The sequence below is a fragment of the Rattus rattus genome, chromosome 2, assembly GCF_011064425.1.
Source record: "Rattus rattus isolate New Zealand chromosome 2, Rrattus_CSIRO_v1, whole genome shotgun sequence".
NCBI classification, from domain to species: Eukaryota; Metazoa; Chordata; class Mammalia; order Rodentia; family Muridae; genus Rattus; species Rattus rattus.
In genome coordinates, this window is record NC_046155.1 from 133,176,988 (window position 1) to 133,203,905 (window position 26,918).

General features: G+C 47.0%; 1 protein-coding gene across 1 annotated transcript in view; it reads right to left on the reverse strand.

Annotated features, from left to right (window-relative positions):
- Positions 1 to 10,603: 10,603 nt before the first annotated feature.
- Adamts17 (ADAM metallopeptidase with thrombospondin type 1 motif 17) overlaps positions 10,604 to 26,918 on the reverse strand; it is a 315,106-nt gene continuing 298,791 nt past the window's right edge. The window contains exons 22-23 of the mRNA XM_032893438.1: positions 13,944 to 14,121; positions 10,604 to 12,709 (exon numbers count right to left, since the gene is read on the reverse strand). Coding sequence (XP_032749329.1) covers positions 12,543 to 12,709; positions 13,944 to 14,121 — 345 coding nt within the window. The 3' untranslated portion in view covers positions 10,604 to 12,542. The remainder of the gene's footprint in view (positions 12,710 to 13,943; positions 14,122 to 26,918) is intronic.

Consider the following 26,918-nt stretch of genomic DNA (forward strand, 5'->3'; position numbering starts at 1 on the left):
CTGCACATGCTGAGACATCCCTTCCCGAGAGACCAGCCACATGATGGTATAGTATAGAATAGAGTTCATCAGGGCATGGGGGGGGAGCCGAGGGTTGTAGAGGCAGGAGAGAGAGAGAGAGAGAGAGAGAGAGAGAGAGAGAGAGAGAGAGAGAGAGAGAGAGAGAGAGAGAGAAGCAGCCCATGAGCATGGAGAAAAGAGGGGGCCGGTTGTGGTGGCGCACACCGGTAGGATTTGCTGAAGGAGGCAGAGGCAGGAGGATCACGAGAAAGAGGGGGGGGGCAAAGGAATCGGGAGAGAAGGGACAAAGAGGGAAGAGGGTAAGAGAGAACAAGAGAGAGAGAGGAGGGGTTAAGCAGCCCCTTTTATAGTATCAGGCATATCTGTCTGTTGCCAGGTAACTGTGGGTGGAGCTTAGACAGAATGCTAACTTTCCCCCATTTTGGTTTAATTAAAAAAGAAAAAAATTAGAAAGAGGCGAAGGTGAAGCAGGAATATGGTTGTTGTGGTTCTGATCACTTCCTGCTTGCTTTGGGGCGACGTGTCTCTAGGGGACCTAGAAGAATGGGTATGGGGATGTTTGTCAAGTCTGAGCATTTGAGGATAGGTCCGAAGGAACAGGTCCTATAGAAGCATCTGTGTCTGCGAGAGGAGATTGGAGCATCTGGAGGTGGCTTCTCTGGAGCTGCCCTGGGTGTAGTAAGCGCCTGGACTTGACAAGATGCTGAAACACACACATGTATAATCACTACAGGTAGAGAATAAGATCAAGTGTGTTTGGGAGAAAGAAAAAAATTTTTTCGGATGTACATTTGGAACCCAGAGGAATCCCACTTTGGAATAGGCAGAGGGAACTTGAGGCAGATTACTTATCTGGGTGGAGACTACTCGGTCCATGAGAGGTAGGTCTGGGTGGGTTCCCTGTAGCTTAGAAGTTTACAAAAGAGATAGCAATAGGAGTTAACAACATGAATGCTCTTGGAGATGAACTTCTTGTGGAGCAGAAGGAACGAGAATTTGTGAGTATACAGCTGGATTGTAGAGTGGAAAGTTTCACTAGGGTTAGGCAAATTTATAAGAACTCAAATAACGTTAGGACAGTGGCATAGCAAGAGGAGGAAATGTGAAGCATTTAATCAATGGGACCTGAGTGCAGGTAGAGAAGTAACTGATTACATCTGCGAAAGCTTACATCGAACTAGTTGCTAGAAACCGAGTGTAGAGGTCTGTTTTAGTTGTCAAGCTGCAGTTACCTTAGTGGTCAATGTAGTCAGAAATCTGGGTAAGAGTAAATTATAATCTAGCAGTCATATATCAATTAAAGAATGACAGAGCCCATTAGCCAACAGTTCCCCGTGGTCTCTGTGGTCTTCATGGCAACTTGGGTGGAGTCGGTTTGGCTTCCGAGCCCAGAAGACACAGAGCTTTTTCTCTGTGGAATGGATACGTGATGTGAGAAACGACTTACCTTGATTTAGATAAGTCATCTGACTCTGAGGGAATCCAGTTTTGTCCACTGTGCTTCTCACTGGTTATCATAGCACAATCCAGGCAGCCTTTAGCAGGAGATATTGAAGATATGAACGCAGCTTCAAGAGGCTGCCTGGTTATATCTGAGCTATATAGCTTGTTTGTTAAATTATATACTTGAGAATTGTACTGGCTGGTTTTGTGTGTCAACTTGAGACAAGCTGGAGTTATCACGGAGAACTTCAACTGAGAAAATGTCTCCATGAGACCCAGCTGTAAGGCATTTTCTCAAGTAGTGATCAAGGGGGAGGACCCAGTCCATTGTGGGTGGTACCATCCCCGGGCTGGTGATCTTGGGTTCTATAAGAGCAAGCTGAGCAAGCCAGGGGAAGCAAGCCAGTAAGACTGCCCCCCTCCCCGCCCCCATGGCCTCTGCATCAGCTCCTGCTTCCTGACCTGCTTGAGTTCCAGTCCTGACTTCCTTTGGTGATGAACAGCAATGTGGAAGTGTAAGCTGAATAAACCCTTTCCTCCACAACTTGCTTCTTGGCTTTGATGTTTGTGCAGGAATGAAAACCCTAAGACAAGAATGTATATAGTAAATATAGGACACTAGAATTCAGTGGCAATAGTAAAAATCATTTACCAAGGCAGGATAGGAACAACCATCTTAAGTAATTTTGACAGGTTGCGTAATGCATATTAATATAATATAATATTAATATATATTCCACATTCCGTGGAGGTGGAGGCAGCTCCAGGCACTGGGCGAGTGACAAACAGTTGGGGCTGGGTGCGCAGAGCAGCTGTGACCCTTGCGCACCCTCGACCTGGTCTGCGGAGCTAGAGACGAGACAAGCTCGAGTGCATGGCTGTCACTGCCTTCATTTCGAGACAGCAACAGTGGTGATAGCAGCAACTGGTATGTCTACTCCAGCCGAACAGGGGTGGGACTTCCCTGTGTGCTGGAAAAGACTGGGTGAAAGCTGTTTTTCTTGTGGCTGTAGGGGTAGAGCACAGGAGCAAAGTCCCGGGTGGGGGGGGGAGAGCTCGCACAGGTGGGAGGGAGGATAGCGGTGCACACAGGGAAAGTGAGTTTCAGCAGGTGCAGTCCCTGAGCAGGATGTAAGGGGCAGCGGGACCGACCTGCTTTCTGAGGGGTGAACCGGGAGCAGAGCTAACAAGCAAATGAGGGAGGGGGAAGGGGAAGCCTAAGCTAGGGATCGATAGTTTAGGGGCTATGTAGAGATACTGCTTTCTGCTTACCGTGAGTTAGACCAAAACATCCCAGTTAATAGGGACAAGGCGGCGAAGACAGACCCATGGTGAGAGAACAGGAGTCGGTGCCCCTGAGCTGGAGAGCAGTTTATCCAGGCTCAGCCTGGAATTTCAGCAGCAAGAAAGAAACTGTCTCAAAAGGAGAGAGGAAAATCTCACCCAAGGGAAAAAGTCCTAGAACTAGAACGAGGGTCAGTGAAAAGCTCCATCCTCACGGCCGCTCAGGGGTAACTCCAACTCAAGAACTCTCCCCTGGGACCGTGTGGACCGTGTGACCAGCGTGGGGAGGGGCCTTACCAGATCTCCAGAGTCTAGGCTAGCAAGTGAGGGAGCCCCCCCCTCCCCGTGTGATGGCCGGGGGTTGCAAACCTGCAGAGTTCCTAAATTCGAGTCACGGCACTGTATGGTATGTTTATTAAAAGATAAAGAGAGGGGGATTATGTTCTATGGAAGTGTGGGAGGTATGGGGGAAGGGGGTACCTCGGGGGAAGGGGGTGCCTCTGCGGGGCCCATGCCCAGTCATCCCTTTCCCTGAGGGACTAGTCACATGAGGGCATAGTATACAATAGAGTTTATTCAGGGCATGGGGAGGGGAGTTAAGAAAGTAGTAAGGGCGGAGAAAGGCAGGGGGAGAGAGAGAGAGAGAGAGAGAGAGAGAGAGAGAGAGAGAGAGAGAGAGAGAGAGAGAGAGAGAGAGAGAGAAGAGAGAGAGAGAGAAGAGAGAGAGAGAGAGAGAGAGAAGAGAGAAGAGAGAAGAGAGTAGAGAAGAAGAGGAGTAGAGGCTGGCCATGAGCACATGGAGAGAGAGGGGAGAGAAGGGACAAAGGGAGAAGAGCAAGAGAGAACAAGAGAGTGAGGAGGGGGCAAGCAGCCCTTTTATATGTCAGGCATATCTGGCTGTTGCCAGGTAACTGTGGGTGGAGCTTAGACAGAATGCTAACAAAAACCGTACCCCACTTCTCAGGGTCGGCCTGAGATTAAATATCTTTTGCAGGGAGGAGTGTCTGGGAAGGAAAGTTCAATGGCTAAGCCTCCAGGCCTTTAGGTACCTCATTATAATGGAGATCTGTCTTGAGCTTATGTGACCTGTGGTCATGTCTTCTACCTGTGGAGGGGTTTGGGACATCGCCCTTATGGGACTGATGGCGCAAATCTATGGAGAGCCAAGGCTAGTGACAGGGGCTTGGTTTCCTAGGAGTCACCATCCCTTGAGGGTCACCGTGGTTTCTGGCCTTAGTTCAACCAGGAATCAGGCTGCCTTTAATCAGTCCCACAGGGCCTCTAGGAGGAGATTCAGCCATGAAGGTGAGACCGTCAGTAACAAGGTTCATGGATCTTTAACTAAGAGTCCTAAGAGATCTGAATTTATCCTGACACTGGCAACTTGGAACTTTGGCCTTCTATCCCATCAGCCACTTCTGCTGGGTGTATTGTACACCATCCATTCCAAGGTGACTAAGACTGAAGCTACATCAGGACCACAGCAAGGAGCCCATGACTCTGCATCTGGTGATGGCGGAGATACAGAGAAGCAGACGAGATAGAAACATCTGGAGACAGACACCGGTGGCATCTGTTGGCAGCGCACTCAGGCTGTCATCGCCTGCCAAACCTGTTCTCTCACTGTCATGATGCTCTGCTGGGGACTGCGGTATGCCTACTGGGAGGCCGGCAGAACTCAGGACAGTGAGCCTCCAACCAACAATTCTCCATCTTGGAGACTGGTTCTACAGACCCTAAGCTTGTGGTCCTCAACCTTCCTATTGCTGTGACCCTCTAATACAGTTCCTGTTGTGGTGACCTTCAGCCATGAAAGGGTTCCCATTGCTACTTCATAACTAATCTTGCTACCATTATGAATCGTAATGTGATTGTAATCTGATATGCAGGATATCTGATATTCAACCCTCCTGGAAAAGTCATTTGACCCTAAAGGGGTCTGGACCCACAGGTTGAGAACCACTGTTCTAAATTAACATAATTGGTTCCATGACTAGTCCTAGAGAGCAGATCCTAAAGTGGGGATTTGGAGCGACAGTCATCTGGATGCAAGGGCTCCCCTGGAGGACAGAAGCCTCTATGGGGTCTGTGGCTGACCCTTCCGTGATGGCGTATTAGCTCAAGTCTTTTGAAAGACGTGTAGAAGTAGAGATATGATTGATCAGGCCATGATACAATGGCACTTGCTAAATATTAGGGAAAAGGGCTGTGGTTGATTAATTACTGATTGAACATGAAGTCCACCTTCAGACAGCTTCTTTGGCAGCATAAGAAATCCAACTGGAGGGCTGGGGGCAGGGCTTCTGGTTTTGAGGCAGAGCCCATGTAAACCACGGCAGTCTTGGCACTTGCTATGTAGACCATCAGAGATCCACCTGCCTCTACCTCACAAGTGCTGGGATTGAAGGTGTGTGTACCATCCCCGGCAGGCCATATCTTTAGCATAAGATAGGGAAACGACAGAGCTGAGATTAATTAGGAGTGCAGCACAACGGCGCTAGATGCTTATCGTGTAAGTGTGTGGGTGTTGGGCCTGTATGTATGACTGAACCACTTTCGTGCAGTGCCCATGAGGCCAGAAGAGGACATCAGATCCCTTGGAACTGGGGTTCTAATGGGTGAGAGCTGCATTGTGAGTGCTGGGGTTCTAACCAGAGTCCCCTGGCACAGAGGCCAATGCTCTTAACTGCTGCAACCATCTCTCACACGTGTATGGTGGTTCTTAATAGAAACTGGGAGATAGGATTATTAAAATGAGTGGAAATGTCAGAGTAGAGGCAGGAAAAGGTCATTACCAGTAGAGAGACAGTCAATAGAATCATCTGCTAGGGCAAGATAGGTGTGGTACGCACAAGGGCCTGACTCAGTTTTACACTAAATAACAGGGGTGGGTGATCACAAGAACAAGTGTTCCCTTATAAAGTCATTTCACATTCTTCGATTTCCACCCTTGGCCAACTTTCATGCTCAGAGTCCGTGGACTGAAGGCAAAGTTTGGTTTCAGGAACAAAGCTAAGAAAAATGTCTGTTTCAATCATTCTCCTGAAGGAGTCTCCAGCCATTAATTGTGTAAGGAAAGGTGCTAGACATTTAGATTACTGCCACACACTGGAACTGTGTTTAGCCAGGAGCCAGTGTGACCCCATAGTTTCCCCTTTAGAAGTAAAATAATGCATAGTGCTGGTTCGGGACCATTTTGGTTCAGAGTGGTTTGTGGGTCCATGAAGCCACCCAATGATCATCTGCCCTGACTGACTACAGAACTAGAATGGATGGGCCATAAAGAACCATTATAGTGAGGCCGGCCAGGCGAGCAGGTGAAGCCCACGGAACTTCCTTCCTCTCCCTAGGCACAAGGGTAAATTGTGATATTTAACCTAGTAAGAATGTCAATTTATTGTATGTTTTCAGGAGCTGAGGCTAGAGAGTAGTACTTCGTGCATGCTAAGCATGTGCTCTCCCACTGAGCCATCCAAGCTGGCCCCGAGAAGGTCACATTTTAGCGTGTTGCTTAAAGATGTAAAGAAGGAAGCAGGAGATGGCGTCTCCATCATACTCCCAGGTAATGGATGTCTTGGCCTTAAACAGTTTAGAATACTGTCTGTTGATAGTGGACTTTCACAATTTTGTAAAATTATATTTATTTATGCATGTGGGAAGTGCATGTGCATGAACATGTTACAACATAGAATGTACACGTGGATATCAGAGGACAACTCTGTGGAGTCGGTTCTCTGTTTCCGTCAGGATGGGACTCAGGTTACGGGTCTTAGCAGTGAGTGCCTTTGCCTGCTAGGCCATTGCATTGGGCCAGGACTTCCACAGCTCTGACCACATATTAGCCCTGGGTGAATGGCTCTGCCAGGTGTGGGATCTTGGCTAGGGCACAACGATGTGGTTTGCTTACAGGGAGAATGGCTGCTGATTGTACACTTTTTCATATCTAGTAGAGCAAAGCGGTTCATACTCAGAAGGGGCAGGCAATGGCGTCCAGGGAGGCTTTCCTCAGGGCCAGCATTTAGCTTTCCCACTCTGTTCTGAAAGAGCTGACACTGCATAGAGCCTCTGTAGAATCAAACCAGCGCACCACATCCAGGACATGCAGATTACTGCAGATAGGAAAGACAGCAGGTATGTGGGAGGCTATGGTAAGAAACATGCGCCCCTCTTCCCAGAGCAGAAAGGGAGCCAGGTAGGGCCAGACTCCCATCATATCAGTAGAGCAAAGGCCTCACTTTGGGATAGAGTACCACACCATGCTGCATCTTGCTTCCACTGTCAAGAATGAACAACAGAGCTAAATGTGCTGACACAGGCTTCCGTAGGCCTAGCTCCTTGGGAGGCCGAGGCAGGAGGAGTAGATTACAAAAATCAAGATTTGCCAGAGCTAGAGTGAGTTCAAGGGCAGTCTGTCCTGAAGTTTTAAAAACAAGATCCTTGGGCTGGGGGTGTTGCTCAGCGGTAGCTCGTGCCTAGCACGAGCCAAGAAGGGCCTGGTTCCATGTCCAGGGTAAGTCCTGTGGGTACTGGGTAGCCCATGCAGAATCCAGGCTTCAGGAGCAGGACTAAGGCCACTGGAGCTGACAATACATGCCCAGAGGAAATCTCAGAGCTGCTATGCGGGGCCTGAGTGCTTCCCTTCCCCTACGGGTATAGCATCCATCTCTTTGCCTGTCCTATCTCTGTCTCTTGGGTACTGCTTAAGACTTGTACCTGGGACCACCGCTGAGGAGGAACCACATCTGCACGTGCCTGAGATGATTCAGCCTTGAAGCTAGAGTCTGAACCAGATGCGGAGACCGGATGAGCCTCCAGGGGCAGAGCAGCAGTGAGCTGCGCATGTCTGGCTGGGCTGTGATTGATATTACATCACTCTACCTGGCTAGTTGGCCGGGAAAGCATGTCTGGGTGGGTCTGAATGTTTCACACAGACATCAGGATCAGACAACCGAGCAGACAAGAGTGTCTTCAGAATGTGGGTGGGTACCCTCCGATCACTGGGAGTTCTGCAGTAACAGGGCAGACGAAGTGAATTTCTCTTTTCTTCTGGTACTGGCACTGTGGGGGTTTAAATCTTGGCTCACGTCCAGACAGAATACACCAAACCAACATGGTTCCATGTGGAAAGGTTTAATGAGAGAAGAAGAATAGAAGAGGGGAGAAGTAAAGGCCGGTCATGAGCACAGGAGGGGATGGGGGATGGGGAGAGAAAGGACAGGGACAAAAGGGAAGAGAGCAGAGAAGAGTAAGAGAGAGTAAGAGAGAGCAAGGAGGGGGCCAAGCAGTCCCTTATATAGTTGCCAGGCAACTGTGGGGCGGAGCATACCTGGCTGTTACCAGGTAGCTGTAGGGGTGGAGCTTAGACAGAATACCAACTGGGACACCGGCAGGCCTGGAGCTTCCTGTGAGACTAAGGACAGCTTTGGGGAGTTGCGTGTGACTTCGGGAGTTCTCAGGACTAAGGATGCTCCTTTGGGAGAGACACTGTAAGCTTTTAAAGCCTTGGATCTTAGGGAAAGGCAGGAATAGGGCTGAGCCTAGGCTACTTCATTGCTGAGAGAGCTAATGGGAAGGTCAGGAATGGGGTGCTACAGAAGCTGGGTGTGGTGACTAGTAAAGGGGAGGGCTGTCAAGGGCTGGGGAGGTCTTTAGTCGGTCTAAGGAACCTGACACTGGAAAACCATTGATGACCCATAAAAAACAGTCAGGGCAGAGCAGGGCCTGAAAATCAGGGAGCTGTCTGCAGGCCAGTGAGGAGACAAGAGCAGAGGGCAGTATTTAGTATGGTGTGGTCTGGGAAGACACTGAACACTGCTTCACTCTCAGACTGAATTAGGACACAGAGGCAGACAGATTTTCCTAGTCGGGATAAAAGGGGGCTTTTGCTGGGGTCTTTGGCAGATGAGTGAGGGAGTGAGCAAGCACTGATGCCCCATGTCTGAAGGCTCAGCTCCCCACAGTCCTCACGTCCTCCCTGAAGGTCTTGTAGCTTCCTGTTGTGTGGTCTCCAGTGGTCTGCACAGCAGGACTGTGGGAGGCCGTCTGGTCTTCTGTGTTCTGGACTGTTCCACTAAAGACCCACCAGTGGGTGACCACAGCAGTTTCATCCAACAAACCAGGTAACACTGAGGCTCCCCTACCCAGTGTTTAAATAAATGCTTACGTTTCTGCCTCCCTCCCCCATCAGAAGGCTCTGAGGAAGGAGAAAGTTCCCCCAAGAACTAGGGGCAGGGGAGAGAAACATTAATTGCAGATTTCCTGGCTGTGGGGTAAAAAGTAGTTGGTCCTGGAACTCGTGCAGAAGTAAGTCTAATCAAGTCAGAAAGCTTTAAGAGGTAGGGACTTAGTTTGGTGTTCTGGGTGTTAGGGCCTTTGGGAGGTGATCAGGATTCGATAAGGTCATGGGGCAAAGCCACCTTCACTATATCCTGGCACTTTCAGAGGAAGAGGGAACAAGGCCAGAAGAAATATACAAGCACAGGACTTGGTGTTTCAGCAGGTGGTGATCTGTGCTGTCTTGGGACTTGGCCAGCAGCAAAGCCAGCATCATAACCTCTTCACCTTTGATCCTCTGAACCAACCTAAAGCTTTCTTTATAAAGTTACCTGTAGATGTGACAATGGAGGACTTTGAAAGTTCTCTTGGTAAACAAGTTATCTTTATTTGGTGCAAACTTTAGATGCTTTTCTGACCTTAACGTGTGCAGGGTCTTTCTTCCCACGGAGAGGGAATATCCCTCTCACTCCAGCTATGGCATCCTTGCTCCAAGCCGGCCCAGATGGGCTCCCAGTCGTAAAGACACAGTGCAGGATGCTGTGTGCCTGCCCTCAGGTTGTTAGGGAAGTGAGCATGTATGATGTGGCCAGGGTTTGTGCCCTAGGGTTACCTACAGCACTGTCATTCGTCAGACTAGTGAGGGAGTTGTTCCTCATTGGTACTGTCAGACCTTGGCGTCCCCAGGCAGGGAAAAGGCCAAGGACCGAGGAATTTATTAGCATTCCCTTGAGGAGACGCAGGCCTCTGCCAGCATTGCATTTGCTGGTGATCTGTAGACGGTGGCCACATTTCCTCACAACCATGTCTCAGAAGCGCCAGGCTACTGTCTCAATGGGGAAGGATAACACCCCCTCCATCAGCCCCTGAGGACTGGCTTTTGTCTTCGACTTCCTACCCAGAGATCTTAACACTGTTATGGAAAAACATTTTATTACACATGTCCAACTTGCTCCCAATGGAATGACGAGTTTTTTCATGTCTAAGGGCGTCCGATGTTTGTCGTCTATTCTTCTGTGTTCTTTCACAACCAGCACCCCAAACTAAAACAACACAAAACAGAGCCCACATGTACAGTACTGAGTGTGAGTTAACTAGTGGGAACTATATACATTTGACTTTAAAATGGCGAAAGAGCAGAGCTTAGGTCACCACCACGGCTCCTCTCCTGTGTTCTGATCTATCAAGCCACAGACGACGGCGAGTGGTTTGTCCTGCACCAGTACGAATAGCACCATAAGACTGAGAGACGCTAGTGACACATCTGTGGGACCACGAGGGTACAGTACTCGAGTGACAGTGTGGGTCTAACACAGGGACATCACCATTGTGACCCCAGAGCTTTGATGGCAGAATGAAAGCATGGTGGAGTTCAAAGTGATGATACCAGCATTTGCTCAGAAAGCGCATGCTTGGGGGGCTTAACGTTTATGGTGTGGGGCTCCTTCAGGTGACAGACAGCTTGGGGTGGGGACATCAGAGGCACTAGGGACAGTGCACACCGATGGGGACTTGCTCTGCCTAGGTGGGTCTCTGCAGATCCACAAGGAAGACTTGGCCCCCCTGAGCTGGCTCTGCTCTCATTGCTCTCTGGCTCCAAAATATGAATGTCTTTGGGTAAACTAACAGAAGCTGTATGGCAGAGGGAAAATTGATAGCACCTTCCCTTCCACCTCCGGAGTTCCCTAGAATTTATGGGTTTTCAAAACAGCCTGAGGGGTCTGCTGGTAACCAGGCCTGAGCTGGGGGTGGGGTGGGGCAGTGTTTAGCACAGCACCGGGGTGACCACCAGAGGGTTACTTCGCCCTGACACTCTCAGAGCACCTAAGGAGTCTTCTCAACACTCCTTTCTCAGTTCAAGTGGAATCAGTTTCCCTGCCACCCTGACCTCGTCTGTGTGATGGGCTACTGAAAACTAAGACAGAACTAAACCAAATGAAAAACAGAAACAGCACCAGTAATAAATCAAGAAGCACTCGGAGATGATCCCATGGAAACTGCCAACGAGAGAGCTTCCGTCTGCAACCAGGAGAAGATGGGCCTCTCAAGGTAGTTCACAAGCACCCATGAAAACCCTGGAGAGGTGGGGCAAAGCCAGCCTCCCGGGTAGCCAGGAGTCTATCAGCTGGTCTGCTCTTGGAGAGGTCAGTCTGGCACTTCTCTGGCCTTCTGGAGATGGGAAAGTTCTGTGGCTAGAGTGATGGCATGGGGAGGGAAGAGAGGACCTTCTCTGTCTTTCCATGCCACATCCAGATAGGTCACTGATGACAGCTATGAACAGTGAAGGCGCTAACCGTGACACATTGGCTGGAAGGCGGCCTGATGGATGTGTAGCAATTTTGGCTGTGTGGTATTCCTCCACAAGTCCCGGCACATCTTCCTTGTGTCCAGATACTGAAGTCAAGCCTTATGCTGCAGAACCCAGGACTGATGTGTGTCCTCAGATGTCCCAAGCGTCATCCTAACTTCAGAGGAGAGGCCAATGTTAATGGAAAGCTACTTTGCCAAGTTGTAGCATGTATATAAGGTACAAAGCCAAAGGTAGTGCTGGCCAGAGTGGATGTGTCAGGAGGCACACCGGGAGCTGGCACACCCCTGGGGATCTGAGGGCATCTTATGTCAGGAGGCGACCCCATGGACCATTCATGAATGTCCCGTTTCATAGCACCTTGAAGAGAGACTCCCCTGTTTCCCTGTGGGATACACAGCTGAGCTCTGAAAAGCAGACACCTTCCTTCCCAAATTCACCTCTTCGGGAACGTTCTCCCACACAGGTGGTGTGCAGAGCTGTGTGGCACTGGATTTCTTGTTGGTCTATTCAGATTTGAACTCTCAGGGGCAAGATTTCTAAGGCAATTTCTAAGGCTTGTGAGGCTATGTTTTTGAGATGGGCAGAGACCAAGTCTTGATTCTTGTGTTTGTGGGAGGGTAGCTCATCTTTCTTCCAGAGAAGCCATTAGTGGAGGCTGGTTGATCAGGGCACTGCTGACTTTCAGGAGAGAGCCCCCTTTAATGGGGTATCTCATTTCCACAAAGCTACATCAAGCCCGAATTCAAATGCAACACCAGAACAAAAGCACCAAATGTTTCTCTCTCTCTCTCTCTCTCTCTCTCTCTCTCTCTCTCTCTCTCTCTCTCTCTCTCTCTCTGTGTGTGTGTGTGTGTGTGTGTGTGTGTGTGTGTGTGTGTGCAGAACAATTATCTGCCAGAGGTGTCCCCCTTTGAGGTACATAGGAGCTTGGAAATTAAAATTACTTTATGACTCTTGTGTAGTTTTTCCTTAGAAAGCCATCCAGTGGCTGTTAACAATATATTACGTTCAAAGGACCAATGGCAGTGTCAAGCCCGCTCTCTAGCTCTAGGCAGCTGAATGCTTGAGGTGGCCTTGCAGTGGGAAGAGAGGAGTGCTTTGGGGGTCCTGGCTGCAGGGCTGGTGTGCTTTTGGCTAGGGCGAGGGCTCTCCACTCACTGCCACGCCTCAGACCTTGAGTCAGAGCGTTGAGCAAGCACCACACTGTGCGTCACAAGCTCGGAGGAGAGGGCGGCTGGCGCATCTTGTTTGCGTAGAAGTCCCGGCAGGTCTGGCAGCAGCGCTGGTACCACCGCATGTCCTGGCAGAGGCTCTTCTCTCGGATGACCCGGCAGTACACCGTCCACTGGTCCCGGGTGCATTTGTAGGTCAGAGCAGCTAGGGGACAGTGGAAGGAACGCAGAGGTTAAAGCCATGGCGAGATGCAAGACCTTCAAGTACGCATTAGCTTTGCATAGGGACCTCTAGGGTGATGTGAATGGGACTTTTCTCTTACAGATCTATGTCTGCAGCCAGCCCAGGCCCCTGACTGAGCTACTTCTGTGGACTTTTCAGAGGAAGAGACACTAGACAACTTGCTCCTGAGCCTGGAGGAGCTGGTCTATGATGGACGATGGTACAGCTTCTGTTAGCATTTATAAAACATGGCACAGAGGACATTTATTAAAAAAGGATCCACAAAAGCACCAGTTGAATGATAAACATGTGTCTCACCTTTCCTTCAGGGTCTTCGTCCTTTAGAGAGAACACCCTGCACATAGGAGGTCCGTGAAGTGATATCAAGCAGAATTATGCTGGCAGCAGACATGGGCATTGCCTCTATGAGCTCAGCCGCTTTCCCCCACTTGGATGGAAGCTGCTTAGAGCCCTTCTAAGCAGGTAAGGAACTCCCCGTAGTGTGTGGTGAATGTTGTTAACCTAACAGGAGTTTGGTTCACTTAGGAGACAAACCCTAGGATATTCACCAGGAATTATCTAGAGTGGGTTAACAGAGGTTGGAAGACTCATCCTGAATGTGGGCGGTACCATTCCGGGCCTGGAGGCCTGACATGAATAAAAGGAGAGAGCAAGCTGAGAACTAGCACGCATCTCTCTCTGCTTCCTGACTATGGACACAGCATGACCATCGACCCCACTGTCTGCCCACCGTGACTTCTCCATGATATGGAGTGTACCCTTAAAGCATAGCCAGAATAACCCCTTCCTTAAGTTCCCGTGGACAGGTATTTATCAATGCATTAGATATCCCTTGGTTTATCCCAATCACTGGCTAGATTGTGGATACATAAGCAGTCTTGCTGTGAACACCAACAGTCAAACTGCCTACAAAACAATGTAACCTTTCCACCCTGCCTGTGTGCCCACCCATCATGGCACAGAGGAGCCCATGCAGATATCATACAGGATCTTTCTAGAAAGAAGCTTGGCTCTCACTCAATTCACAAACTGGTGCAGGATTGAGGAGATCTACCTGTGCCAGCAGAAGGGTGAGGGGGATGGCCAAACACCTCTGAACCTTCTTCAGTTCTAGCAAATGCCAGGCCCCTTTAGCTTGCTCAAAGGAAATGGCTTTTTGGCTTACCTCAGAAACCGGGGTCAGGGAGGTACTCACCAAGGCGAGGGGAGGTGATGGTGTTCACATTGATCTTCTCATTGCAGACCTCCTGGTGGCACTGTCTGTAGGCTGCTGGCTTTGAGAGAGTTGGGCACTCACTGCCATGGCGTCCGGTGACCTTGTGCATGCACTGTACCACTCTCGACTGGAGCCCCTTCCCGCAGGTGGACGAGCACTGCCAAAGACAGGGACAGCCTGAACTGAGGGTCTATGACATGATCCTCCCATACAGATGCTCCTGGGCATGTCTTTCCCAAGGGCCTGCACTATCTGCATGTCAAGGATGCTCACTGCCTGCTGGAAGAATGCTTCAGGACAGCATGTTTATACCTCACAGGAACATATACTGAATCCCTAACCACTCAGTGGCTGATATAGACAGTTGAGGCTTTGCTTAATCTTGATTGACAACTTGATGAGATTTAGAATCACCATAAAAAAAATCTTTGGACATCTCTAGGAGGCAATATTGCCTAGGTTAGGCCTAGGTGAAGAGCCACTATCCATGTGAGTGGTGCCATGCCATGGGCTGAGGTCCTAAACTGAATGTGCTAAGCTCTCATTACTTCATGTTTCCTGACTGTGGGCTCGATGTGACCAGCTATACCTTTACTCCTGTCATTGATTTCCCCACCTGAAACCTGAAATGTGGCATTGCACTGGTCAGGGATTCTGTCCCAGCAATGTCACCGATACAGAATTGATTAGGTAAGGTACTGGGGACAGGCCACCCAGGATGAGATTAGTGTCTTTATAAGAACACCAAGACCATCAAATGAGGATGACAAGATAGCTCTCTGCAAACTAGGGGATATCAGCCTCATGTTTTGGTGACACTGTCATAAACAACTGTTCTACCAGTCTTTAAAAACAAAGCACAGAACTATGAGCAAGATGAGCTATTTGATAATTGTAAACGGTGTCCCTGGCTGTATCTACCACATACAATATTTAGAGTCCTACTTAGAAAAGAATTAGTTGTCCCTTTCCCATCTGAACCTGTGCCGTGAGCAGGTCTTGGGTGCTGGATCCACATGCAGTCCAACAACACCCAGAGGAAGCCTGACTCCTGGCTACTCTAACATGCCCAGGATCACAGGTCAGGAGGCCACAACAACTGCTCCAACACTCAGAGTACCTGGGAACCCCAGGATCCAGGGGCACAGGAACCACCCACCCAGCCAGTTGCATGGGTTCCTTCCAGTCTGAACCAGTGCCCTTAGCAGACCTTGGGCACTGGCTCCACACCCAGTCCCAAAACGCCTAATGGAAGCTCCACTACCAGGTGCTCTGAAGTGCCCAGGATCACAGGATCACAGAAGAAGCTCGACTACCAGGAGATCAGACCAAGCCAGGAGCACTAGAGCTCTGACACACTCGACATCACAGTTGAGGCCACAACATCTTTTCTAACACCCAGGGTAACTAGGACCCCCACCCCGCCAGAGGCAGAGGCTTCTTCCAGCATGCACCTGTGCCCTGAGCAAACCCAGGGCTCTGGCTCCCCACCCACTCCTGCAACACCAGAGAAAGCTTGACTCCCAGGAACTCTGAAACAACAGGAGCTTGGTCACACCAGGATTTCAGGATCCAAGCTTGAAACCCAGAAGATCTGATACACCCAAGACCCCAGAATCCCAGAATCACAGGATCACAGGATCAAGGAATCACAGGATCACAGAGACAGCTAGACTCTGAGGAATTCAGATACAACCAGGATCACTGGAGGAACAGGCTCCAGTCAGAGACAGCAGGGGCAGGTAGCACTAGAGATAACCAGAAGGCAAAAGGCAAGCACAGGAACATAAGCAACAGAAACCAAGGCTACACGGCATCATCAGAATGCAGTTCTCCTACTACAGTAAACCCCATTGCACCAGAAAAGCAAGATTTGGATTTAAAAATCACATCTCATGATGATAGAGGACTATAGGAAGGACATTAAAAAAAACTCCCTTAAAGAAATACAGGAGAACACAGGTAAACAGGTAGAAGTCCTTAAGGAGGAAAGACAAAAATCCCTTAAAGAATTACAGGAAAACACAAACAGGTGAAGAAATTGAACAAAACCATCTAAGATCTAAAAATGGAAATAGAAACAATAAAGAAATCAAAATGGGAGACAACCCTGGAGATAGAAAACCAAAGAAAGAGATCAGGGGATCATAGATAGATGCAAACAGAAGATACCATAGAAAACATTGACACAACAGTCAAAGAAAATGCAAAATGCAAAAAGCTCCTAACCCAAAACATCCAGGAAATCCAGGATACAATGAGAAGACCAAACCTAAGGATAATAGGTGTAGAAGAGATCAAAGATTCCCAATTTAAAGGGTCAGTAAATATTTTCAATAAAATTATAGAAGCAAACTTCCCTAACCTAAAGAGACGCCCATAAACATATAAAAAGCCTACAGAACTCCAAATAGACTGGAGCAGAAAAGAAACTCCTTCTATCACATAATAATCAAAATACCAAAATGCACAAAACAAAGAATATTAAAAGCGGTAAGGGAAAAAGGTCAAGTAACATATAAAGGCAGACCTGTCAGAATTACACCAGACTTCTCACCAGAGACTATGAAAGTCAGAAGATCCTGGGCAGATGTCATACAGACCCTAAGAGAACACAAATGCTAGCCCAGGTTACTATATCCAGCAAAACTCTCAATTAACATAGATGGAGAAACCAAGATATTCCATGACAAAACCAAATTTACACAATATCTTTCCATAAATCCAGCCCTACAAAGGATAGTAGATGGAAAACTCCAACACAAGGAGGGAAATTACACCCTAGAAAAAGCAAGAAAGTAGTCTTCTTTCAACTACCCCAAAAGAAGATAGCCACACAAATATAATCCCACCTCTAACAACAAAAATGACAGGAAACAACAATCACTTTTCCCTAATATCTCTTAACATCAATGGATTCAATTCCCCAATAAAAAGACATAGACTAACTGACTGGATACGTAAACAGGACCCAGCATTTTGCTACATACAGGAAACATACTTCAGTGACAAAGACACTATCTAAGAGTAAAAGGCTGGGAAACAATTTTCCAAGCAAATGATCCCAAGAAACAAACTGGAGTAGCCATTTTAATATCTAATAAAATTGATTTTCAACCAAAAGTTATCAAAAAAAAAATATAAGGAAGTACACTTCATATTGGACAAAGGAAAAATCTACCAAGATGAGCTCTCAATTCTAAACATCTATATTCCAAATGCAAGGAGACCCACATTCATGAAAGAAACCTTACTAAAGTTCAAAGCACACATTACCCCTCACACAATAATAGTGGGATACTTCAACACCACACTCTCATCAATGGACAGATCATAGAGACAGAAACTGAACAGAGACACAGAGAAACTAACACAGGTTATGAACCAAATGGATTTAACAGACATTTATAGAACATTTCATCCTAAAACAAAAGAATATATCTTCTTCTTAGCACCTCATGGTACCTACTACCATAACTGACCATATAATTGGTCACCATGGACTAAGAATGGTCTTCAATAACAACAAACCAACAAAAGCTCACATTCACATGGAAGCTGAACAATGCTCTACTCAATGATAACAAGGAAGAAATAAAGATATTAAAGACTTTTTAGAATTTAATGAAAATAAAGGTGCAACATAACAAAATTTATGGGCCACAATGAAAGCAGTGCTAAGAGGAAAAGTCGTAAGTCTGAGTGCCTCCAAAAAGAAACTGGAGAGAGCATATACTAGTAGCTTGACAGCACACGTGAAAGCTCTAGAACAAAAGAGAAGTAAATACACCCAAGAGAAGTAGATGCCAGGAAATAATCAAACTCAGAGCTGAAATCAACCAAATAGAAACAAAAAGAACTATACAAATAATCAACAAAAGCAGGAGTTGGTTCTTTGAGAAAATCAACATGATAGGTAAACCCTTAGCCAGACTAGCCAGAGGGCACAGAGACAGTATCCAATTACAAAATCAGAAATGAAAAAACAAACAAACAAACAAACAAAAAAAAAACAGACATAACAACAGAAACTGAGGAAATTAAAAAAAATCATCAGATCCTACTACCAAAGCCTCTACTCAACAAAACTGGAAAATCTGGATGCAATGTAAAGTTTTCTAGATAGATACAGGTACCAAAGTTAAATCAGGATCAGAGAAACCATCTAAATAGTCCCATAATCCCTAAAGAAATAGAAGAAGTTATTAAGAGTATCCCAAATTAAAAGAAAAAAAAAAAAGCCCAGGACAGGACAGGTTTATTGCAGAGTTCTATCAGACTTTCAAAGAAGATCGAATACCAATACTTGTCAAACTATTACACAAAATAGAAACAGAAGGAAAACTACTCAATTTGTTCTATGAAGCCACACTTACAATGATACCTAAACCACACAAAGACCTGACAAAAAAAGAAAACTTCAGACCAATTTCCTTTATGAATATCGATGCCAAAATACGCAATAAAATTCTAACAATTTAAATCCAAGAACACATCAAAATGATCATCTATCATCATCATCAAGTAGGCTTCATTCCAGGGATGCAGGAATGGTTCAGTATACGGAAATCCATCAACATAATCCACCATATAAACAAACTCATGGGGAAAAAAAAAACACATGATCATCCCATTAGATGCTGAGAAAGCATTTGACAAAATTCAGCACCCCTTCATAATAAAAGTCTTGGAAAGATCAGGAATTCAAGGCCCATACCTAAACATAGTAAAAGTAATGTACACCAAACCAGTAGACAACATCAAGCTAAATGGAGAGAAACTTGAAGCAATCCCACTAAAATCAGGAATTAGACAAGGCTGCCCACTCTCTCCCTACCTATATAGTACTTGAAGTCCTAGCTAGAGCAATTAGACAACAAAAAGAGATCAAAGGCATACAAATTAGAGAGGAAGACGTCAAAGTATCACTATTTGCAGATGATATGATAGTATACTTAAGTGACCCCAAAATTCTACCAGAGAACTACTAAACCTGATAAACAACTTCATCAAAGTGGATGGATATAACATTAACTCAAACAAATTCCTCTACTCAAAGGACAAATTAGGGAAATGACACCCTTCACAATAGTCCTAAATAATATAAAATACCTTGGTGTGACTCTAACCAATAAAGTGAAAGATCTGTATGACAAGAATTTCAAGTCTCTGAAGAAAGAAATTGAAGATCTCAGAAGATGGAAAGACCTCCCATGCTCATGGATTAGCAGGATTAATATTGTAAAAATGGTCATCTTGCCTAAAGCAATCAACAGATTCAATGCAATCCCCATCAAAATTCCAACTCATTCTTCATGGAGTTAGAAAGAGCAATTTGCAAATTCATTTGGAATAACAAAAAACCCAGGATAGCAAAAAGTATTCTCAATGGTAAAAAAATTTCTTGGGGAATCACTATCCCTAACTTCCAACTGTATTACAGAGTAATAGTGATTAAAAACTGTATGGTATTGGTACAGAGACAGGCAGGTAGATCAGTGGAATAAAACTGAAGACCCAGAAATGAACCCATACACCTATGGTCACTTGATCTTTGATAAAGGAGCTAAAACCATCCAGTGGAAAAAAGATAGCATTTTCACCAAGTGGTGCTGGTTCAACTGGAGGTCAGCATGTAGAAGAATGCAGATCGATCCATGCTTATCACCTGTACAAAGCTCAAGTCCAAGTGGATCAAGGACCTCCACATCAAACCAGATACACTCAAACTAATAGAAGAGAAAGTGGGGAAGAGCCTGGAACACATGGGCACAAGGGAAAATTTCCTGAACAGAACACCAATGGCATATGCTTTAAGATCAAGAATGGACAAATGGAACCTCAAAAAAATTGCAAAGCTTCTGTAAGGCAAAAGACACTATCATTAGGACAAAACGGCAACCAACAGATTAGGAAAAGATCTTTACCAATCCTGCATCTGATAGAGGGATAATATCCAATATATACAAAGAACTCAAGAAGTTAGACTTCAGAGAATCAAATAATCCTATTAAAAAATTGGGCATGAAGCTAAACAAAATTCACAGCTAAGGAATATCAAATGGCCACGAAGCAACTAAAGAAGTGTTCAACATCCTTAGTCATCAGGGAAATGCAAATCAAAACAGCCCTGAGATTCCACCTCACACTAGTCAGAGTGGCTAAGATCAAAAACTCAGGTGACAGCAAATGCTGGCGAGGATGTGGAGAAAGAGGAACACTCCTCCATTGTTGGTGGGATTGCAAGCTGGTACTACCACTCTGGAAATCAGTCTGGCAGTTCCTCAGAAAATTAGACATAGGACTACCTAAGGACCCAGCTATACCTATCCTGGACATATACCCAAAAGATGCTCCAACATATAACAAGGACACATGCTCCACTATGTTCATAGCAGCCTTATTCACAGTAGCCAGAAGCTGGAAAGAACCCAGATGTCCTTCAACAGAGGAATGGATACAGAAAATGTGGTACAATGGAGTACTACTCAGCTATTAAAAACAGTGGCTTCATGAAATTCTTAGGCAAATGGATGGAACTAGAAAATGTTATCCTGAGTGAGGTAACCAAATCCCAAAATACACACATGGTATGCACTCACTGATAAGTGGATATTAGCCCAAAGTCTTGGAATACCTAGGAGAAAAATTCACAGATCATTATGAAGCCCAAGAAGGAAGACCAAAGTGTGGGTGCTTCAGTCCTTCTTAGAAGGGAGAACAAAGTACTCACAGAAGAAATAAGTGTAGAGACTGAAGGAAAAGACATCCAGAGACTTCCCCACCTGGGAATCCATCCCATATACAGTCACCAAGATACTTTTGACTTTACCAAGAAGTGCATGCTGACAGGAGCCTGATATAGCAGTCTCCTGAGAGGCTCTTCCCAAGTGTGACAAATACAGAGGCAGATGTTCTCCGCCAACCATTGGGGAGAACCGTGTCTGCAATGGAGGAGTTAGAGAAAGGACTGAGGGAGTTCAAGGGGTTTGCAACCCCATATGAAGAATAACATTATCAACCAACCAGACCCCTAAGAGCTCCCAGGGACTAAAAATCAACCAAAGAGTACCTACCTATGGAGGGACCCATCGCTCCAGCTGCATATGTAGCAGATGGCCTTGTCATGCATCAATGGGAGGAGAGACTCTTGGTCATGTGAAGGCCAGATGCCCCAGTGTGGGGGAATGCCAGGGTGGGGAGGTAGGAGGGAGTTGGTGGGTGGGTGGGCGAGTACTGTCATAGAAGCAGGGTTAGGGGACAGGGTAGAGGGGGTTCTGGAGGGGAAACAGGGAAAGGGGATAACATTTGAAACGTAAATAAGGGAAATATCCAATATAAGAAGAAAAGAGTTGGTTGTCAATATCTTGTGTTTGCAGCGTTTGCATGGGGAGTCCCTGTACAGTGCCCTTGGCTCTCGAAGTTTACGGACAAGCCCTCCATGTTATACAAGGACCAATTTCCCTAATTATGCTTTTCTGATTCACTCCATGTTTAGGGGCACATGACTGTATTTCCCAAGGCAGTTTGGTCCTCTCCCCAAGCCTGGCCCCTTGGTTCTTACTCTCTCCAGGACCCTTGGAACCATTTTTCCACTAAGTTGGTTTCCTCCCAAGTAAAGAACCACAGCCACGTGCATACCTTGTTCATCTGGTGTCCCCAGGGCCCCCGCTTCTCTGATTTATGGGGTACTGAGAACACTCTGCAAAACTTTAATATGGCCCAGGCTGCATAGCAGCCCAGCTGGAGTTAATAACGGCACCCAGAGTCGGGGAAGAAAGGAACTCTCTTAGACTGCTGTGTGTGTAGAGAAAGCCAGGTGCTCTCCTGATCAGGGTTTCCCAGAGTCCCTCTGGAGTAGAAGGAGAACCTTCCTGGGAGGTTATGAGAGTCACAGGCTCATGGAGGCATTGGTGGTACCATTTTTGCCTAGGTGGGCTTTGGCAGCCCCTGTTGGGAGACTTCTGGGAGCAGGGTTTTGCCTTCAGTCTAACAAGCCCGGTCATGCTGGTGTTTTCACTTTCAAGTATAAACACTCAAGGGAATGCTGCTTGGTAAGCTCACCGATCTTCCAATCACAGAATGTGTGGTAAAGTACAGGCAGCTCTCCACTGGGCTGCCACAGCACGTTTGAACCAGCTCAGACTCTCTCCCTGACATGCAAGGCTGCCTTACTCTTGGCTTCATGCCCAGTTTTGTACCCCAGACACACCCGCCAGAGATTTCTTGAGGTCTGGAGAATTTGTCCTGCATCACCAATGCAGATTTCTAGGTGCTAGCCTTAACCTCAGGAATTCAGGGTACATGGATGTCAGAGGTGTGCTGAGGTCAATATAAGGAGGTTTCCATTCACAGGGAGCCCTTGAACATGAGGCAGGAGCCAGAGCAACGTATTTTTTAGGGTTATCTTGCAAGACGCTAGGATCAGCTGCTGGGCTAACCTGGTAAGCTTTGAAAAAAAAAATCCTGATGTCCCGATCTCTGCAAAAAATGTAGCAGGAAGGCTATGCACATAACCTTTTTTATTTTCAAGTTGTTCAGGCGGAGGCAGAGGGCATCCAGAACCGTGAGGCCCTGACTTAACAGAGTTTCTGTGCCCTGTACAAAAGGCGCAGAATGTTTCCTACGAAGCCATCATGTATTTATATCCAGCTAAGCATAATGAAGCTAGAACGACAGCCAGCTGCAGCTTGCACTGCTGAATTTATGTATAGCTGACAGGTGTGCTCCGACGAAGCAACGGCAGCCTCCCGTCATAACGCTTAATGTTTTCGTAAGAACAAAACTGCTCCGAGTTCAGGGGCAGCAAGTAGGCATGCCTTCCGGTATTTTGTAGCCAAAGTACTATTTGGGAAAACACCACTCATCCATGTAACCTCCTCCAAGGCTCATTATAGGTCTTATGAAGATGACACAGGGGTTAAAAAAAGGAAAGAAGCAAGACATTTATTTAGCTATCTACTCCTAGAGACAGGATCTCAGAAATGCAAAGAAGAGAGATGGCCTAAAAGATCCCTTAGAAAAGTAATCATATCCGCAGAGTCCATTTGAATTAGGTCGCTGGCAGGTCAGTGGCACTGTCAGAGCAGTCACCTCACAGCAGAGCAAAGCCACACCATCCGGTACAACGCCATGTCTATGCAATGTCACACTAATTCAAAGCCACCCCATCAGGTGATGAATGAATCCATTACAGAGAAGAGCTGGGCCAGTGAATGCAAATGTACACGAAGATGTGTGCCAGGTTGTCCTGAGGGAGCGTCCCCTTCAAAAGGTCACCTCTCAGTGAAGCTAGACTGGAATGACTATTCCTGCCCTGACAAACGGCACAGGCGTCTCAGGGGAGATGGTGGCACAGAGAATGCAAATATCCCACTGTGGTACACATGACTGCTCTCTGATTCAGCGGTGAGTTCATGAGGCTCCGTTCAAAAACTCTAGAGAAAGAAAGTAGCTTGTGTCTAAACTCAGATGCCTAGCACACAACTTCAAATAATTAAATTAAGTCTGATTAAGATGGCCCAGGAGGAAAAGCTGCTTGATGCTAAGGACCCCAGTTTGATTCCCTAGGATCCACGCCTTGAAGGAGGGAACTCATCTCCCCAAGTTTCCTCTGATCTCCATGTATGCTATGGTATGTGTGCCTGGCAGAGCACACATGAACGCTTATATGTGTGCGAACACATAGTCATGTGACTTGTTCATAAGACATTATTACTGTAGTGGATATTCGGATAAAACTGGATAATTCACATGATTATGAAAACACTCTGCTCCTGGGCAAAGCAGAACTGTGACTGCTGTACAGCCTATCTTGTTTTGTGATGAGTTGACAAGGATGGCCCTGATTTTGGAGGAGAGGGACAGGTGTATTAACCACAGCGACATGGGCACGCCTTTCTCCTCAGACCGTGACTTGGACCATTCACATGCACCCACAGGCCCCTGAGGGTGAGCATGAGCATTCCCTCTGAAGGCTTAGGTTTCATTAAGAACAGCAAGGGTTGGCACCTATGCCGTTACCTGTGCAGGTGCATTCGACAAGGAGCCTCTGAGGCTGCCGCATCTCCTGAGCGCGACAGTGGGAAGGGTCTAAGGTCAGCTGTCTCATCCCCCAGGCCATTCCTCCCTACGAATTAGAGGCTGTGCCGGATTGAGATCTGATGGCCAGGGATTACCCAGTTCCAACACTAAGCATCTTTCTTAGCACATTTGATGGCTTTCCAGTTCCCAGTCTATAAAAACACTCGAGAGCTCTGGGAAGCCTGAGGTGGACGATGTGTCTGAAGTTCTTGAACAGAGACTGCTGTTCGTATGAGGCAGGATGAGGCAGGCATGGGCTAGGGCCTCTTGTGGTGGAGGTCCTGCAAACCCTGCCTTAGGGAAGGATTTGACTTGAATTTTGCCAGATTTTACCAGGCGTCCTAGAGGACACTGTTCTCACGGCCAATGGTGATCGAGGGCCTTCACCTGCTTCAGATCACCTGGAAAAATGTCTGTGAGCATTGAGACACTTGCTTATGCATCTAGAAGCTGAAACCCGGAGTCTTCCTCCCAGGCCATGCCTGCGTGTCCTGATGTGCCGGTTTGGAAGACAGTACATTAAGAAGTTTACTGTTAGGGGTTGGGGATTTAGCTCAGGGGTAGGGCGCTTGCCTAGCAAGGGCAAGGCCCTGGGTTCGGTCCCCAGCCCCAAAAAAAAAAAAAAAAAAAAAAAAAAAAAAAAAAGAAGTTTACTGTTAAGAAGTCCTATACTGTTTCTGGGGTTAATTTTTCTTTTCAGGTAGTCTGTACTAAAGACTTCTCAGCAGGAAGTGAATAAGAATGGAGAATCCCCACTGATAACCTTCTACACTGTATTTTGATTTGGGTCTGCACAGCTTAACTCTTTGCAGGGAGTCTGTTTGGGCAGATGTTTATCATGTCAGGGAGTGGCTGCTGGGACCCTGCAGGGGTCTGGGATATTATAGGTCTCAACGGACATTAGAACTGTTATTATTTTTAGCTGCAAAGGCGTGACCAAGGATAAAGCTGCGGGTGGGAGGATGCAGCGGGTACACCAGGAGGTGGTCATCCTCTTTGGTTCCCTTGAGCCGCAGCTGTCAGCAGGATCCAGCTCCTGGTTGATCCCTCAGCCAGACACCCAGGAGCACAATTCTTTGGCACAGAAGGGACTGCATTTGCGTGGCACCTCTCTGGGACCCCAGGCTCGAGTTACAGAGAACAGAGACAGGCAGTGAATTCCATTCTGTGACCTCCCCTGAGGCCCTAGACTTAATTAAACACGGAAGAGATGACAGGTACTCCTGATAGCATCGGGCTCTGCCTCCAGCCTTGCTCTGAAAGCCGTTTTCTTCAGGCTTTTACAATCTGAGCAAACACATCTATAAAAACAGATCTGGTCTTGTTTGAAGCTCTCTCCAGGCTGCCCCCGACCCCCCTTTTAAAGTGGCTCATTTCACCAGCATTTAACGTGGCTCCCTGAAACTCACTTAAACTGAGACAGAAGTAAACCAGTCATAAATCCATGAAGGAAAGCGCATCCTCAGGCCCCGAAGGACAGTCCTCTTCCTGTTCCTTCTGGAACAGCCATAAAACCCATTGTGTGCTGCCTGGTGACCACGGCTGTCAGTCAGGGCAGGAAGGACAGGAATCAAAGACACCTGAGGCAGAGGTGCCATAGTGGGGACTCAATAGTGAAGTAAAGATTTTACGGGCTGGAGCCTTGGTTCAATGGTAGAGCACTTGCTTCGCATGCAGGACAACAACCTTTCATCCTCATTCACATAATAACAAAAAAACAAAACAAGAAACTAGAAACACCCTACCATCACCACAACAGAAGTCAGGATGCAGACCCACACCGCAAAAAGGGAGATTTTCCTTATAGGCTTTTAAAGGAAATTACGAAGGGTCTAGGAAAAAGGGATTTCTCTCTGGGTAGAGAGTTTCAGGCAAACTTGTGACACTGTACAGTGATAGTACTGCTTGGCATCTTTCAGAAAACAGTAATGTAATAGCCATTACAGTAGGACCCGCCTGTTGACAGTGTACTGGGCTTAGGGATGCTCTAGTCAGTCCTCACACTAATAGCTAGTAACATGCTTGGAGCACAGTAGGCCCTCAATAAATACATCTGTAGGAAATGAGGTGCCACCTTCCAGAGGAAGGGTGTGAGCCCTGAGCCTTATGATTCCATGCTTGGCCACCCCCAGCAGGGAGGAGTCAGGCCCCCATTGCTGCTCAGAGGCTCTGACCTGTGACACCCTCCTGGCAAGAAAGAACTCTTCTATTCTCAGCTGTAACCAGCTGTAAGCAACACAGCATTCTAACGGGACGATTTCAGGACTTACCACCACCACCACCACCACAACCACCACCACCACCATCACCACCAACCACAACCACCAACCACCATCACCACCACCATCATCATCACTATCACCACCACTACCACCACCATCACCACCAACAACCACAACCACCAACCACCATCACCACCATCATCATCATCACTATCACCACCACTACCACTACCATCACCACTACCACCACCATCACCATCAGTCACCACCACCATTTGAAATCTTAAGAGAGAAATAGTATCCTGTGAGAACTTGTTTGAGGTAGAGGAGTTCAGCTCAGGCTGCCTTGCCTGTACTGGTTCTGGGTAGGCTGAGGCAGGAAGGAACTCCCAGGGCAGCAGAGAGTAGGTTCTAGATGAGAAAGATGGAGCAGGAACCCTGACAGTAGTTCCACTTTCTGTTTGTCTGGAAGGTGCCTGGATGGTGTCAGAAGTCCTTCAAACGCTTTCCTGACTCTTTCCTGCAGACTTGGCAGGAACAGCACAAACTGGGGCAGCTGTTGAAACCTGAAAGAGCTGGTCTGGACAATAATGAAAATCTTCACAATGTTCGTGCTAACTCCGATGTGGAAGGACGTTAGACCCATGCA